General features: G+C 46.4%; 1 protein-coding gene and 1 long non-coding RNA gene across 3 annotated transcripts in view; one reads left to right on the top strand and one right to left on the bottom strand.

The window, feature by feature from the left end:
* Positions 1-5,009, bottom strand: part of LOC147023281 (uncharacterized) — a 51,675-nt gene extending 46,666 nt beyond the window's left edge. Inside the window, exon 1 of the long non-coding RNA XR_015060122.1 lies at positions 4,862-5,009. This is a non-coding gene — a long non-coding RNA (uncharacterized LOC147023281). The remainder of the gene's footprint in view (positions 1-4,861) is intronic.
* Positions 5,010-5,757: 748 nt separating this feature from the next.
* The window catches only part of SLC66A2 (solute carrier family 66 member 2), a 43,283-nt gene continuing 32,428 nt past the window's right edge, over positions 5,758-16,612 (top strand). The window contains exon 1 of one of the 2 annotated variants that reach the window (XM_085888515.1): positions 5,758-6,342. In XM_085888515.1, the coding sequence (XP_085744641.1) occupies positions 6,125-6,342 (218 nt within the window). In that variant the 5' untranslated portion in view covers positions 5,758-6,124. The remainder of the gene's footprint in view (positions 6,343-16,612) is intronic. The other variant, XM_085888516.1, reaches the window with a different exon arrangement.

Genomic DNA, 16,612 nt, shown 5'->3' with positions numbered 1-16,612 from the left:
TTGTGCCAGCTCGGTAGGTCGCTTGAGATAGCATATTGAGTTGTGTGTGTTGTGTGCATGCTGTGCCAGCTGGGTCAGTCGCTTGAGATAGATTCTTGAGTTGTGTGTGTTGTGTGCACACTGTGCCAGCTAGGGTAGGTCGCTTGAGATAGATTATTGAGTTGTGTGTGTTGTGTGAATGCTGTGCCAGGTCGGGTTGGTCGCTTGAGATAGAATATTGAGTCGTGTGTGTTGTGTACATACTGTGCCAGCTCAGTAGGTCGCTTGAGATAGAATATTGAGTTGTGTGTGTTGTGTGCATGCTGTGCCAGCTGGGTCAGTCGCTTGAGAGACATTCTTGAGTTGTGTGTGTTGTGTGCATGCTGTGCCAGCTAGGGTAGGTCGCTTGAGATAGATTCTTGAGTTGTGTGTGTTGTGTGCATACTGTGCCAGCTCGGGTAGGTCTCTTGAGATAGATTCTTGAGTTGTGTGTGTTGTGTGCATACTGTGCCAGCTGGGTCGGTCGCTTGAGATAGATTCTTGAGTTGTGTGTGTTGTGTACACACTGTGCCAGGTCGGGTTGGTCGCTTGAGATAGAATATTGAGTTGTGTGTGTTGTGTACACACTGTGCCAGGTCAGGTTGGTCGCTTGAGATAGATTCTTGAGTTGTGTGTGTTGTGTGCACACTGTGCCAGCTCGGTAGGTCGCTTGAGATAGCATATTGAGTTGTGTGTGTTGTGTGCATGCTGTGCCAGCTGGGTCAGTCGCTTGAGATAGATTCTTGAGTTGTGTGTGTTGTGTGCATGCTGTGCCAGCTCGGTAGGTCGCTTGAGATAGAATATTGAGTTGTGTGTGTTGTGTGCATACTGTGCCAGCTGGGGTAGGTCGCTTGAGATAGATTCTTGAGTTGTGTGTGTTGTGTGCACACTGTGCCAGCTCGGTAGGTCGCTTGAGATAGATTATTGAGTTGTGTGTGTTGTGTGCATGTTGTGCCAGGTCGGGTTGGTCGCTTGAGATAGAATATTGAGTCGTGTGTGTTGTGTGCATACTGTGCCAGCTGGGAAGGTCGCTTGAGATAGATTCTTGAGTTGTGTGTGTTGTGTGCATACTGTGCCAGCTAGGGTAGGTCGCTTGAGATAGATTCTTGAGTTGTGTGTGTTGTGTGCATACTGTGCCAGCTAGGGTAGGTCTCTTGAGATAGATTCTTGAGTTGTGTGTGTTGTGTGCACACTGTGCCAGCTGGGAAGGTCGCTTGAGATAGATTCTTGAGTTGTGTGTGTTGTGTGCATACTGTGCCAGCTAGGGTAGGTCGCTTGAGATAGATTCTTGAGTTGTGTGTGTTGTGTGCATGCTGTGCCAGCTCAGTAAGTCGCTTGAGATAGATTATTGAGTTGTGTGTGTTGTGTGCATACTGTGCCAGCTGGGTAGGTCACTTGAGATAGATTCTTGAGTTGTGTGTGTTGTGTGCACACTGTGCCAGCTGGGTAGGTCGCTTGAGATAGATTCTTGAGTTGTGTGTGTTGTGTGCACACTGTGCCAGCTGGGGTAGGTCGCTTGAGATAGATTATTGAGTTGTGTGTGTTGTGTTAATGCTGTGCCAGGTCGGGTTGGTCGCTTGAGATAGAATATTGAGTTGTGTGTGTTGTGTACATACTGTGCCAGCTCGGTAGGTCGCTTGAGATAGAATATTGAGTTGTGTGTGTTGTGTGCATGCTGTGCCAGCTGGGTCAGTCGCTTGAGAGACATTCTTGAGTTGTGTGTGTTGTGTGCATGCTGTGCCAGCTGGGTCAGTCGCTTGAGATAGATTCTTGAGTTGTGTGTTGCGTGCATACTGTGCCAGCTGGGGTAGGTCGCTTGAGATAGATTCTTGAGTTGTGTGTGTTGTGTGCATGCTGTGCCAGCTAGGGTAGGTCGCTTGAGATAGATTCTTGAGTTGTGTGTGTTGCGTGCATACTGTGCCAGCTCGGTAGGTCGCTTGAGATAGAATATTGAGTTGTGTGTGTTGTGTGCATGCTGTGCCAGCTGGGTCAGTCGCTTGAGATAGATTCTTGAATTGTGTGTGTTGTGTGCACACTGTGCCAGCTAGGGTAGGTCGCTTGAGATAGATTCTTGAGTTGTGTGTGTTGTGTGCATACTGTGCCAGGTCGGGTTGGTCGCTTGAGATAGATTCTTGAGTTGTGTGTGTTGTGTGCATATTGTGCTCGGTCGGGTAGGTCGCTTGAGATAACATTATTGAGTTGTGTGTGTTGTGTGCATGCTGTGCCAGGTCGGGTTGGTCGCTTGAGATAGATTATTGAGTTGTGTGTGTTGTGTGCACACTGTGCCAGCTGGGTCGGTCGCTTGAGATAGAATATTGTGTTGTGTGCACACTGTGCCAGCTGGGTCGGTCGCTTGAGATAGATTCTTGAGTTGTGTGTGTTGTGTTAATGCTGTGCCAGGTCGGGTTGGTCGCTTGAGATAGATTCTTGAGTTGTGTGTGTTGTGTACATACTGTGCCAGCTGGGTTGGTCGCTTGAGATAGATTCTTGAGTTGTGTATGTTGTGTGCATGTTGTGCCAGGTCGGGTTGGTCGCTTGAGATAGATTCTTGAGTTGTGTGTGTTGTGTACATACTGTGCCAGCTGGGTTGGTCGCTTGAGATAGATTCTTGAGTTGTGTGTGTTGTGTACATACTGTGCCAGCTGGGTTGGTCGCTTGAGATAGATTCTTGAGTTGTGTATGTTGTGTGCATGTTGTGCCAGGTCGGGTTGGTCGCTTGAGATAGAATATTGAGTTGTGTGTGTTGTGTTAATGCTGTGCCAGGTCGGGTTGGTCGCTTGAGATAGATTCTTGAGTTGTGTGTGTTGTGTACATACTGTGCCAGCTGGGTTGGTCGCTTGAGATAGATTCTTGAGTTGTGTATGTTGTGTGCATGTTGTGCCAGGTCGGGTTGGTCGCTTGAGATAGAATATTGAGTTGTGTGTGTTGTGTACATACTGTGCCAGCTCGGTAGGTCGCTTGAGATAGAATATTGAGTTGTGTGTGTTGTGTGCATGCTGTGCCAGCTGGGTCAGTCGCTTGAGATAGATTCTTGAGTTGTGTGTGTTGTGTGCACACTGTGCCAGCTGGGTAGGTCGCTTGAGATAGATTCTTGAGTTGTGTGTGTTGTGTGCACACTGTGCCAGCTGGGGTAGGTCGCTTGAGATAGATTATTGAGTTGTGTGTGTTGTGTTAATGCTGTGCCAGGTCGGGTTGGTCGCTTGAGATAGAATATTGAGTCGTGTGTGTTGTGTGCATACTGTGCCAGCTCGGTAGGTCGCTTGAGATAGAATATTGAGTTGTGTGTGTTGTGTGCATGCTGTGCCAGCTGGGTCAGTCGCTTGAGAGACATTCTTGAGTTGTGTGCATGCTGTGCCAGCTGGGTCAGTCGCTTGAGATAGATTCTTGAGTTGTGTGTTGCGTGCATACTGTGCCAGCTGGGGTAGGTCGCTTGAGATAGATTCTTGAGTTGTGTGTGTTGTGTGCATGCTGTGCCAGCTAGGGTAGGTCGCTTGAGATAGATTCTTGAGTTGTGTGTGTTGCGTGCATACTGTGCCAGCTCGGTAGGTCGCTTGAGATAGAATATTGAGTTGTGTGTGTTGTGTGCATGCTGTGCCAGCTGGGTCAGTCGCTTGAGATAGATTCTTGAATTGTGTGTGTTGTGTGCACACTGTGCCAGCTAGGGTAGGTCGCTTGAGATAGATTCTTGAGTTGTGTGTGTTGTGTGCATACTGTGCCAGGTCGGGTTGGTCGCTTGAGATAGATTCTTGAGTTGTGTGTGTTGTGTGCATATTGTGCTCGGTCGGGTAGGTCGCTTGAGATAACATTATTGAGTTGTGTGTGTTGTGTGCATGCTGTGCCAGGTCGGGTTGGTCGCTTGAGATAGATTATTGAGTTGTGTGTGTTGTGTGCACACTGTGCCAGCTGGGTCGGTCGCTTGAGATAGAATATTGTGTTGTGTGCACACTGTGCCAGCTGGGTCGGTCGCTTGAGATAGATTCTTGAGTTGTGTGTGTTGTGTACATACTGTGCCAGCTCGGTCGGTCGCTTGAGATAGATTATTGAGTTGTGTGTGTTGTGTTAATGCTGTGCCAGCTCGGTAGGTCGCTTGAGATAGATTATTGAGTTGTGTGTGTTGTGTGCACACTGTGCCAGCTCGGTGGGTCGCTTGAGATAGATTATTGAGTTGTGTGTGTTGTGTTAATGCTGTGCCAGGTCGGGTTGGTCGCTTGAGATAGATTCTTGAGTTGTGTGTGTTGTGTTAATGCTGTGCCAGGTCGGGTTGGTCGCTTGAGATAGATTCTTGAGTTGTGTGTGTTGTGTGCACATTGTGCCAGCTCGGTAGGTCGCTTGAGATAGCATATTGAGTTGTGTGTGTTGTGTGCATGTTGTGCCAGGTCGGGTTGGTCGCTTGAGATAGAATATTGAGTTGTGTGTGTTGTGTACATACTGTGCCAGGTCGGGTTGGTCGCATGAGATAGATTATCGAGTTGTGTGTCGTCAGGCATCAACACGTTGAGTCTGTATCGATGAATCCCTCACGTCACGACATCACACAACCTCCACCATAATTAATAAAATCCCATTATCATCGTTGATGTCCGTTCTGTTCAGGACTTCTTTCGCCCGACCCCCCACGCCCCCCACAGCTGCCCCCCATTCTCATCGAGTTGATCTCGGGTTGGATTTCGGTATTTTCGTGATGACACTTCGGCATCTATTGGCCTCGAGTAACAATATCTGTAAATTAGGGTTTACAATCGAACCTTTTATGGTCTATAATAAGAGAATAAAGAGGTAACCAGCTTCAGATTAATTGACTAAACCGCCAGCTGTAGCGGGTAATAAAACGACTCAACCTCACCACTTCCGTCAGCTGTTGCACGTCCTCGCTGTCCGCCATTATCCACCGAACAGAACACACACTAAACCTCAATATTTATATCGTCACCATCATCATCAAAATAATTTATTACTCGTGTCGTGTAAATAATTTCGCTCTGTAAAGTGGTAAAACCTGTGATTTTTCTTTATTTGCATTTTCATATTTTTTTGACGATGTCTTTAATTCCACAGTTTTACATTCTTATACTGTATTTGTGATTGTGGTTGTTGTTGTTGTTGTTGTTGTTGTTGTTGTTGTTGTTGTTGTTGTTGTTGTTGTTGTTGTTGTTGTTGTATCGTATTCCGAACAGACTCATCAGGATACTGACTTCTTCCATTTAAATTAAATGAAGCTTCATCGTATGTAATAATCAATCGTTTATTCCTTAATACTTATCGAATAGTTCGCGAAAAAAACAAACTGTGACCTTGGAAAAAAAAAAACATACACAAATCCTGTCAGAATCGAGTGCTGCAAAATAAACTTCATTCGACATGTAAATGTCGCATTTGTTCCTCCTTTTACATTGTCATGCCTCTATCACCTTGTTATTTCTTTGTCTTGTGTTATTTACGTCAATGTAAACGTTATTACCGTTGGGGTGTATCGAAGCACGTAGGATTCGCTCGGTTGGAGATTTCCTTTTCCACTTCATTTAAATTGCCGACTTGAGTCTCGTCGAGTCGTTCTCGATCACGACGCTAAAGTGAAAGAATAAAGTGATTAAAGATGTGTACGTCGTCTGCATGTGCATAAATGGTTTTTTCACATCCACATTAGCGTGAGCTCTGTATTTCAAAAGGCCGATTATAAATATATTATGTGAAGTGTTACGTCAAACTATCTCAGGAGAATATTGAGGGTATCAAGGTTTAATAAAAAAAAAAAACAAGAGTACAGCTCGGCCTCGCATCGTCCATCAATGACAAAATACGTTGAATGAATGCGGAAGTTGCCACGATGTGGCTGTTGGAGTTGTGGGTCAATCTACAAGTCGCTGGCCATTTGTTTGATTGAACAGCACTTCCCCAGTGATGAGTGAGAGGAGGAGAAACGTCAATGGACAACCCTTGAATTCTCATATTCGTGGGCTGGAACGTCTCCCGGAGACACGGGCACCGAGGCCGCACTGTACGAGGAGAGGTGACGCCCTCTTTGGCTGATGGACACACGTGTACCCGGCTGACAGGTCGCACACAACTTCCGGCTTCCCTGAGGCGGGAGTTGGAGGAAATTCATCCGATGGACCAAACTGCTGCTGCTGCTGCTGCGATGGATGGCGGCTTGCACGTCATGGTCTGGTTGGTGTCCCGCATTGCCACCGTGGCCATCGTCGTCGGTGGTGTGGTGCCCTTCCTGCCGCAATACACCAGGATCCGCCGCTCGCAAAGTGCCGAAGGCTTCTCCACGCACGTGTGCCTCGTTCTTCTGCTCGCAAACATCTTGCGCATTATTTTCTGGTTTGTCTCTTCCTCTTACCCTCCCAGTTTTTTTTTTTTAAGTTCACCTGGGACATAGTTCAGGTGAGGTATTGGCATCGCTCAGTGTCTGCCAGCCACTCGGTCTGCCAGTCAGTCAGTATGTAAACCTCAGTGGTTAGGGTGGCGGCTTGGGATCCTAGGGTCCTGAGTTGTTGGCCCATGTAGTGAGGGTGGTGGCTTGGGATCCTAGGGTCCTGAGTTGTTGGCCCAGTGGTGAGGGTGGTGGCTTGGGATCCTAGGGTCCTGAGTTATTGGCTCAGTGGTGAGGGTGGTGGCTTGGGATCCTAGGGTCCTGAGTTGTTGGCTCAGTGGTTAGGGTGGCGGCTTGAGATCCAAGGGTCCTGAGTTGTTGGCTCAGTGGTTAGGGTGGTGGCTTCGGATCCTAGGGTCCTGAGTTGTTGGCTCAGTGGTTAGGGTGGCGGCTTGAGATCCAAGGGTCCTGAGTTGTTGGCTCAGTGGTTAGGGTGGTGGCTTCGGATCCTAGGGTCCTGAGTTGTTGGCTCAGTGGTTAGGGTGGCGGCTTGAGATCCAAGGGTCCTGAGTTGTTGGCTCAGTGGTTAGGGTGGTGGCTTGGGATCCTAGGGTCCTGAGTTCAAGCCTCGTCGGCCGCTGAATTAATACACCAGGGGGTTGATTCAGCCTGTCATCCTTCTGAGGTCGGCAAAATGAGTACCAGTTCCAGTGTGTGTACTGGTAGAGGGGCACTGCATCAGCGACACTGTCACGCTTCAAGAAATGGTAGCTACCCCGGCAGCTAAGCTGCCATACGACCACACGCACACAGTATGTAAACACTCGGATCTTCTCCAGAACTACACGTACAGTTTTGATGAAACTTCATCACCCATGATTAACTAAAATTCGTTCATGGTATTAAAAAAAAAATCAGGGTCGAAGGGGGTCTGTAACAGCATCGACCACGTGCACGTCTCTGGCTCAAGCGGAAGTAACGCTTCATTTATTTGTCCACATACAGAACACTATATATTCTGTTCAAGGGTATATGAGGGGTGAAAGAGGGTCCAGGTTTGACCCCTCCAAAATAGGTATTTGCTCTCTTCTCTGAAACTGCACACACTTGATTTTGATGAAACTTCACCACAACCTTCATCACCCGTGGTTTACTAAAGTTTGTTCACAGTATTAAACAAAAGAAAAATCAGGGATTTACTCCCCAAAATAGGTATTTATTTTCTTCTTCGTTACATATTTCATGGGTCATCCACGGCTACCAGTGGTTCCCTGGTTCTACCAGTTGAGCCCAGGGGCATTGCCCCAATTTTATATTTTATCAAGTATCCCACCATGGACAGAGTAATTGTAATGTGCAGCATTGCAGATAAAGTTTTTAAATTGGATATTCATGTTATCATTTGTGTTCTCTCATTTTTAATTTTATTTTGCGACATCGTCTGGTTGCTGACTGTATTGTATTTTTTAATTTTTATTTTATTCGTCCCCATTGGACTTGGTCAGAAACGGGGGCTTCTGGATTTGGTCTCAATTTTTATGTCCGTGCATGCGTCCATGTGTCCGCAACCATATCTCTGACATGTATGGACCGATTTTATTCATCTATCTATAATTCCAGGTGTGTGTGTGTGTGCGTGCATATGTGCGTGTGTGTGTGTGTCTGTGTCTGTGTCTGTGTCTGTGTCTGTGTCTGTGTCTGTGTCTGTGTCTGTGTCTGTGTCTGTGTCTGTGTGTGTGTGTGTGTGTGTGTGTGTGTGTGTGTGTGTGTGTGTGTGAGTGACCGCTGTTTCTCGACAACCTCTGGTCCGATCTAATTGAAACTTGCCAGGTATATTGCTGGGGACCTGAGGATGTGCCTTTTCAAGGTTTGATTTAATCGGACAAGTGCTTCCCAAGTTATGGCCATTTATTTACCAACCAATGAGAAGACACATTGTTGCGTGGGCGTGGCCAATGGGGAAGGGAAGCTCAGCCGCGTTCCCCATTACGGGTTACAACGTACGGGCTTCCGGAGAGTGATGACTTCGTGTATTCTAATAATTTCTCGATTTCTTATGCGCATTTATAGATAAACACAATGGCCCAAGTTATGATCGTTTTCATATTAGACGGTGTATAAATTTTGGGAACATCAGAGTGTTGGTGTGCTCCGAACCAGGAAGTAAATTTTTTTCTCTCTCTTCTCTTCTCTTTTTGTTTTTCCTTGCCACGACATTGCGAAAAGGTAAAATACATTGGCGCTAATTGAATAATTGGGTATTAAAACTAAATTGCGAATAATATCGAACTTCCGGGTCACGCACGTACAGGCACGCGAGAGCGAAGAAAAGGCCTGTGTGGTTTATTTATTTATTTATTTATTTATTTATTTTTTTATTTATTTTTTTTTTTTACACGCACGTACTAGTACTTGGAAAAAAGATAACAAATGATGGTATGCATATGCACATTATTTTTTTTTTTTCGACATCAGATCCAAGATGGCTAACTAGCGACCATTTTACTTGTAAAATACCCGATGTTTAACATGTCCTCAACTATTTATTGGGCATGCATTTACCGATGTTGTTTAAACCTGGCACTCACAGATAATGAATGATGGCTAACGTATGCATGTCTTTTTTTTTAACCCGAGATCAGATCCAAGATGGTCGACTGGCGTCCATTTTCTTACTTAAATGTGTCCCCACCATTTCTTGGACATGCATTGTCCGATTTTGCTCAAACTTGGCACAAGTGCAGTACATGATGGCATACACATGTCCCTCAATTTATTTTACATTCTGATCGAAGATGGCTGACTGGTGGACTGGTGGCCCTTTAACTCCATACAGCAAAATTACTAAAACAACAGGGGCGATGACATTTTATGTCTTTTTTACTTGTTTTATTTGGTATACAAAATATCAGCTCGTGGAGAGTTGTTCATCTTTCGGCTGCTCCCGTTAGGGGTCGCCACAGCGGATCATCCGTTATGATCCGCATACTGATTTGGCATAGGTTTTACGCCGGATGCCCTTCCTGACGCAACCCTGGTCGCCTCTTACGACACAGGGATAAGGATTGGGTTTCGCCATGATTCCGGGCTGCTTACACCCTCTCATAGTGTGGCCCAGCGCAGATCTCCCATCCTCAAGCGATCCTCCAACCCAAGCCTCCGAGTTGCCGGATTACAGGCGCACGCCACTACGCCCGGTTATCAGCTCGTGGAGAGTGACATGTGGAAATGGGCACCAAACTGACTGTGACAATTAAATAACAGGTAAAACACAAGAAGCACAGGAATGAATGCACTGGAAAAGAGTAACGGAGGAAATACAGTAATCAGAAGAGTTCTGTGGTGGTGGGGGAGTTAGGGAGGTAGTGGGATAGTTGTGTAGTTTGGTAGAAACCTTGGGTATGGATAAAGGATGACATGACATGAGATGTTAGTGGACGACTTTCTTGAAGCCCTGGAGAGAAGAGTCGCATTGAATGGTCTCAGAAAAGCTGTTCCTCAGACTGGAGAAAGTGAGACAAAACAGTGGAGGTGTGTGGGAAGCCTGCATTTCTGGATTTTAACCACAAGGAGGTTGCTGGAAGAACATCCGGATCCTGGGGGAGCTGGAGAGGGCTGGAGAGCGGAGAGAGAACAGAAGGAGCTAAACTGGTGGAGAGTTAGTTTAAAAAACAGGCTATCAACTTGTCTGCTATTTGAGTGTGGAACAGGCCTTGTGCTTCAGCATCGTGGGATATGCCAATCAAGTTGATTGCTTTCCATTCTACAGAATTCAGAAGAGAGATGTGTGATGCTGGGGTGCTTGTCCACAGCAGTAGAGCAGTCCTCCATTGAGCTGCAGACAAAGGCCTTGCAGGCTGTCGGTAGTTCTTGGTTTGTGTTTTTTTATGCCTCTGCCGACGACGTCGCTGGAGGCATTGTTTTTTCGGGTCATCCGTCCGTCTGTCCATGATAAGTTTCTGGAACCGCAATAACTTAATGGCTGAAGGGATCCAAGTCAAACTTGGTACAAGTATGTATTATGATGTGATGATGAACTTATTAGCTTATGGGGCCAAGAGGTCAAATGTCCCGTTGGGTAAAAATTCTTTTTCTGTGCTAACTTGTGAACCAGTGATGGGAGTTTGACCATACTTTGTATTAGCATAAATTGTTGCAGTTCTACAAAACTGCATGCCCCTAAGGCAATGACACCTAACATACAGTGATCCCCAGGCAGTTATTTTGTTATTCTCTGTGCAGTTAGACCTTCCCCTCATGTCTAATGGGTTAACGGGATGAAGTGCATTGCGTGGGTCTTATAGCTAGGTCGATTAACTATCTCTGTCTCCTATTCTGATTTATAATCCAAACCTTTCCTTTTAGCCATTGTATAAGTCAAGCAAGCAAGCACACACGTCATGCAATATGCGATTGAATAGCAAACACACCACGATTCCTCCCGTGGCTTGGAACCACCACCACCAAACTCCCTCCAACTAAGCACACTATTCAGCACGTGCATGGCGTGCCATTATGTCATTCAAATCTGCACGCCAATTTCCAACAGCATCTCACCTTGCTTCACCCCTCTCTCACAAAACTTCATCACTTCGACCACCAACACCTCCCGCACACAGGAAAAATATTCCCGCACCCCCTCGTACCTCTGCATCACTACAATTCGCCACAAAACGGAGGCATGCTGCACGACGCTGGCTGTACTCGGACCGCGTGATGCGAGGATGAGCAATGGTCGTTAATAGCACCAATCGCATCTCGCCGGAAATGTCCCGGGTGAACACATGGGATTGATACGACCCTCGTCCAGTCCCCATAGCACGGCAAGACAGGGACGGTGAGGAGGGGTCGCAGGAAGGGAGATCCAGGGTTTTGATACGGGGCCTGGGTGTACATTTTGGCTCATGGGAGGGGGTCCCGTGGGTGGCGGATGTGCATTGCTGTTCGGCATTCAGACTGCACTTGGGGCCGGCGTGTCGGCTCATGCCCTATGTTGAGTCGGGCATCGACCAGTCAGGCTGTGGCGAGCCGGATGGGCAAATGAGACCGTTTTCGGCCGTGAGAGCCTGGCAGGGCGTGGCTTGGGCCATTGTGGCCCAACAGAGGAACGGGATTCGGGTCACAGTACCTCGCCTTCGGGTCGTCACCCCACACTTTGCCTGGAGCTTATAAAAGGACGAGCGCGGAGCCGCTCGCTCTCTGCTTCGCCTTCTTCTCTGCTCCTCTCGGCTCTGCATTGGCTGATCCTCATTGCCTCTGCCCTTCAATGGCTCTTCACTCATGGTTGGTGACCAGTGCGGAGCGCACGTTGACATGAGCCCCAGCAAAGTGACTAATCCCGAGATAACGCGCCAACTCTCAAGGTGGGAACGCTGAAGCGGAGCGTCCCATGGAGGTACACTCTGCATTAGTAGACCTATATAAGACTAGATTAGGGATCTTTCACCTCATTCATCTTCTCTCCTCTCTCTCTTTCCACCCCCTCTATCTCGTTCCCTTTGGACGCACAAAAGAGCATCATTATCGACTCACAATCCCATTTTCCTCTGGCACGACACTGCACCCCCCCCCCATATTTCACTACACCACATCTCTCACTCCCATACCTTAGACACCAGTATTTCCCCCTCAGACCTCTCCCAAAGCATACTGGGTTGCGTTGGCTGGCTGACCACACCAGGTATTGCGAGGCCGTTTGTCCTCATCTGCTCTCTTTCTGGCTATCTAATCTTCCGTGTGTGTGTGTGTGTGTGTGTGTGTGTGTGTGTGTGTGTGTGTGTGTGTGTGTGTGTGTGTGTGTGTGTGTGTGTGTGTGTGTGCGTGTGTGTGTGTGTGTGTGTGTGTGTGTGTGTGTGTGTGTGTGTGTTGGCACCCGTCGTATCACAAGTTAAGATTGTAAAATTTCTAACGGGATAAGTCTCCTCTGTGTCTGCTTTTGTAAATTACTTGCCTTTTACCGCACCCCATGAATTTCTTGCTATCCTCTACTGTACATACCAATAAACCCAATTTACCATGCTACATACCTTTCCTCGCTTGATTGTAAATAAATGCTTGTGTAGAAGTGTTTCCAGCTCGTTTCTGTCTTTTCCTTCATTGGTCCAGCATGGTTCATATTCTAGCTTAGCTGGGAGGTTATCCCCCAACAATCGGTTTTTCTTGCCGGTACGTCCTTGGCAGTTATGCTCGGCTGCATCTGATCCGGTAAGGTAACTTCCGACCTCGGAAGCTGTGCCAAGGAAGGATTTGAACAAGCTGTACTGAGGGGGTGTCCCCTGGTAATTAAACCACGTGACTTTTAGGTAAACAGTATCAGACGGACGACCCTAAGTCACGTGGTCGAGTTATTGGCATTCACAGTCGATTCGCGACCCGCCGCGTCACAAAGTTATTCGTGTGCGATGGCCTGCGATTCCGGAGAGTCTGGTGGGAACCTGAGGTAGCTTCTCACCCCCCCCCCCCCCACACACACACACACACACACACACACACACACACACACACACACACACACACACACACACACACACACACACACACACACACACACACACACACACACACACACCCCTCCCCCCATGGTCTTCTCGCCCCCGAACCCGAGTCCGCAACAATATTATGATGCAAAGATGAACTGATTAGATTTTGGCATCAAGAGGTCAGAGGTCATGTCAGGTAAAAATGTGATACTTGAGAACAGCTGAAGGGATTGAAATCAAACTTGGTACAAGTATTATTATTTTGTAATAATGTTTGCAGAGGCACATTGGTGGATATCAGAGTGCCTTTTTCATTTTTCCTTGGAATGACGAAAGATGCCACGTCTTCAGCTCTCTTTGAAGACAAGCTTCCTTATATGTCAGTCCAGTAGAGGTTGTCTGATGATGAGAGTTATAAATTATTTGCCTCACATTGCACCAACTGTCTATATTGGTGATAGTTATGTGTGCCTAAAACAAAAATCAAGAGGTCCAAAATGTATATTAGGTCCTGAGTCTGACATTTTGTTGGTCATGAGTCTGTATTCTTTCTGTATTTAATTACAGCTCTTACACTATTTTAGACAAACCTGATAATTTTGGTCATAGCCTTACCTTATTTTATCCTACTTTAATTTTTGTTTGCTGTAGTTGCTCCACTCTCCTTTTATTTCTATATTGTTATGTGTCAACCTCAGGGCATGGCTAGCTGATGTACTGGTAATCCGGAGGGTGTCACGGCAGAAAAGAAAGGACAAACAAAGTGACGAGGTGTTCTTTTAGGGATGAAACCAAAAAATGACAGGAGACAAAAAAAAAACAGCCTTTTTACAGCCAGTTTTCCCTGCTGAGCAGGGGTTAGCTTTTTGCGGGCTTCTTGCAATCATGGTTCCCTTCTTGAGGCAATGTTTATGGCCGGATTCCCTTCCTGACGCAACCCTGGTCGCCTCTTACGACACACAGAGATATGGTACACCTATTCTAACCGGGGCATACACCGGGACCAGTACACTGGTACTCATTTCACCGACCTCGGAAGGATAACAGGCTGAGTCAACCCCCTGGTGTTAATTCAGTGGACAACGGAGTTCAAACTCAGGACCCTAGGATCCCAAGCCAGCCACCCGAACCACTAAGCTAACACCAGGCTTACAAATGACAGGAGACAGGAAATATTTAATAATCCTGAATATTTTAACGATGTTAACATAAATATTTTAAAATTATTCCAGTATGTCTACCTTAAGCACAATACTATAAAATAACTGACTTGCCCAGGAATCTCAAATGGAATAAGTATGAACTTCATGTACAGCAATGCAGCTGTATGTTAACTCGTGACCCTCAACGTGGAAAATCAGCTGAATCAAGCAGTTGACACATTAAACCCAGCAGGTAATAAATGGGTGAAAGGTCAGCGACGAGCCTCGTTGGTCTTGTCAAAGTCCTGAGGATGCACCCAAATTGTAAAGCCAACACAGGCAGTCATTCAATGATCCTCAGAAGATGAATTCCCGAATCACTGAAGTATAGAGGAGAACCCAATTCAGTCGTTACAGCCGTACAACTCGTAATGAAAATGGGAACTCCAAGCGGAAAAAGATGATTTATTTGAAGACAGAAGATGTTCCACGGATGACAAACTCCGAACCTAAGAACCGATCAGCATGCAGATTGCCTTCTCATAATGACGGGTGAATCAAACAAAATGGTGCTGCTCAGCTAATACATGAAGCCGTGTCCAACAGGCAGGCCCAACAAATGGCCGAGGTAGATCAGCAGAGAAGAATAACTCAAAGGGTAGAAATGAGAAGACAAGCTGAATCTCCTCCACAGAGCAGTGCACAAGCAGGTTAGAGTTTCGCCGTCATGGCAAAGGGATCGGTGAGTCATCGAACCTTCACAGGTTCGCACAAAGAAAACCAGCCAATCTCCTCTTGGCTATGCATGTTGGAATTAAATGGAAGGCACTACTGGAAACCAAGTGTGGCCAAGAAAGGGAAGTCCCAAAGGAATGCAGCCTTTTTATGCCTCCGCACCAAGGGTGCCGGAGGCATTATGTTTCCGGGTTGTCCGTCCGTCTGGATTTTCGTTTACGCGATAACTCAAGAAGCAAATTGTAGAATTTCATCAAACTTGGTAAAAGGTAAAGTAAGACAGGGCAATTAAGTGATTAGATTTTGGGCCAGATGTGATAAGGGTCAAGGTCAAACTCTGAAATTTTACTGTTTACGCCCTAACTCAAGAAATATTGGACAGAATTTCATCAAACTTGGTACAAAGGTAAAGTTAGACAGGGCAATTAACTGATTAGATTTTGGGCCAGATACGATAAAGGTCAATGGTCAAATATGTTAATACACAAGTGTTTGTGCAGGAGAGCGGAGGCATACCCGTCGACTGTGCGCAGTCGAATTACTCTAGTTCATTTTTATTTATTTATTTATTTTTTTGTATGCACTTTTGAGGCTCGTATGAAAGCAAACACAGAAATTCATAACAAGATGGGTGAGAGAGGGAAGGAAAAAACAGTGGGGAACAGAGACATGAGGTGATCTGTGGAAGGGAGAGGGATGGGGTGGGGTGGGGTACACAGGGTAAACAAGATGGACATCACAGGGACTTTCAGGTCCTTACATGATGGACTTTAAGGAAGGAAAGCAGGGAATTTTAAGGAGGTGGGTTTGGGGTGGATTAGCGGGGGTGGAAAAGATCGTGATTTTGGATGGGGGAAGATAAGAGATGGTGGTGAACAGCTGTTTTGAAGACCTGGAGGGAAGAGTGGGATTGAAGAGATTGTGGGAGCTTGTTCCAAAGGTGGGGAAAAAGAGGAATGAAAGGATGAAGATTCATTTTGGTAGTTTTACCAGAAGGGGGTTGCTGGTGGACCTTGAGTGTCCTGCGGAAATATTGGGGGGGAAATATCTCAGACAGAGCGGGGGGAGGGGGCGAGGCCGGAGAGGAGACTGGAGAAGACAGAAAGACCTGCGGTGAGAGTGAGAGACCCAAAGACTCAACATCATCGCGAGAGATACCTATGATCCTAGATTCCTTGGTTTCCACAGCGTGAAGCCAAGAAAGGTGAGAGGCAGGGGCACCAGCCCAGAGGGGAGAGCAGCACTCCATCAGACTGCAAACAAAAGCTTTGTGTGTGGTCAGGAGCTCAGTTGTGCTAAGGAAGGACTTTGCACGATGAAGGATGTCCAGTCGGTGACTGTCTTTGGAGGCCAGCTTGGAAATGTGGCTTTCTCAGGAAAGATCATGGCAAATAGTGAGACCCAGAAGCTTGAATGAAAGGACTTATTCAGAGGATTGTTGCGAAAGTAGATGTGGGGGGGGGTGTTCCAGATGGTCCTTTCGGAGAGACATAGTGAGATTTGTCAGGGAAGATCTGCCTTGATTTGCCTTGCGCCTCAATGCTCTCCTTCATCTTTCTACCGTCTTTTTCTCCCATTCCAAGCTGTTCTTTTTTCACAGTTGTTATGGTGGTTGTTGTTGTAATTGTTGTGACTCGTTTTGTCTTGAGTCCAGCAAACGTCACAAGGCTTACTACCTTCTTAGTTTTAGAGTTCTCAAGTATTATTTTTCTGCAAACTATGTAACCTTAACCAATTGCAATTATATCTTAGAAAAATATCAGCTTGGTACATAACAATATCTAAATTGTGACCACTAATCACTGTCTAATTACATTGTATGGGCTTCCTTTCTATGGGTGTCAGTTTTCACCCCAACTACTTGCTTTGATATGCATGTACACATGCACACACACAGATGAGTCTGAGATGCAGCACTTAAA

Source organism: Eptatretus burgeri, chromosome 7 (genome assembly GCF_056783735.1).
Source record: "Eptatretus burgeri isolate ZD-2024b chromosome 7, Ebu_testis_v1, whole genome shotgun sequence".
NCBI lineage: Eukaryota > Metazoa > Chordata > Myxini > Myxiniformes > Myxinidae > Eptatretus > Eptatretus burgeri.
The sequence above is the reverse complement of the archived record's forward strand: the minus strand, read 5'-3'. Positions and strand labels throughout refer to the sequence as shown.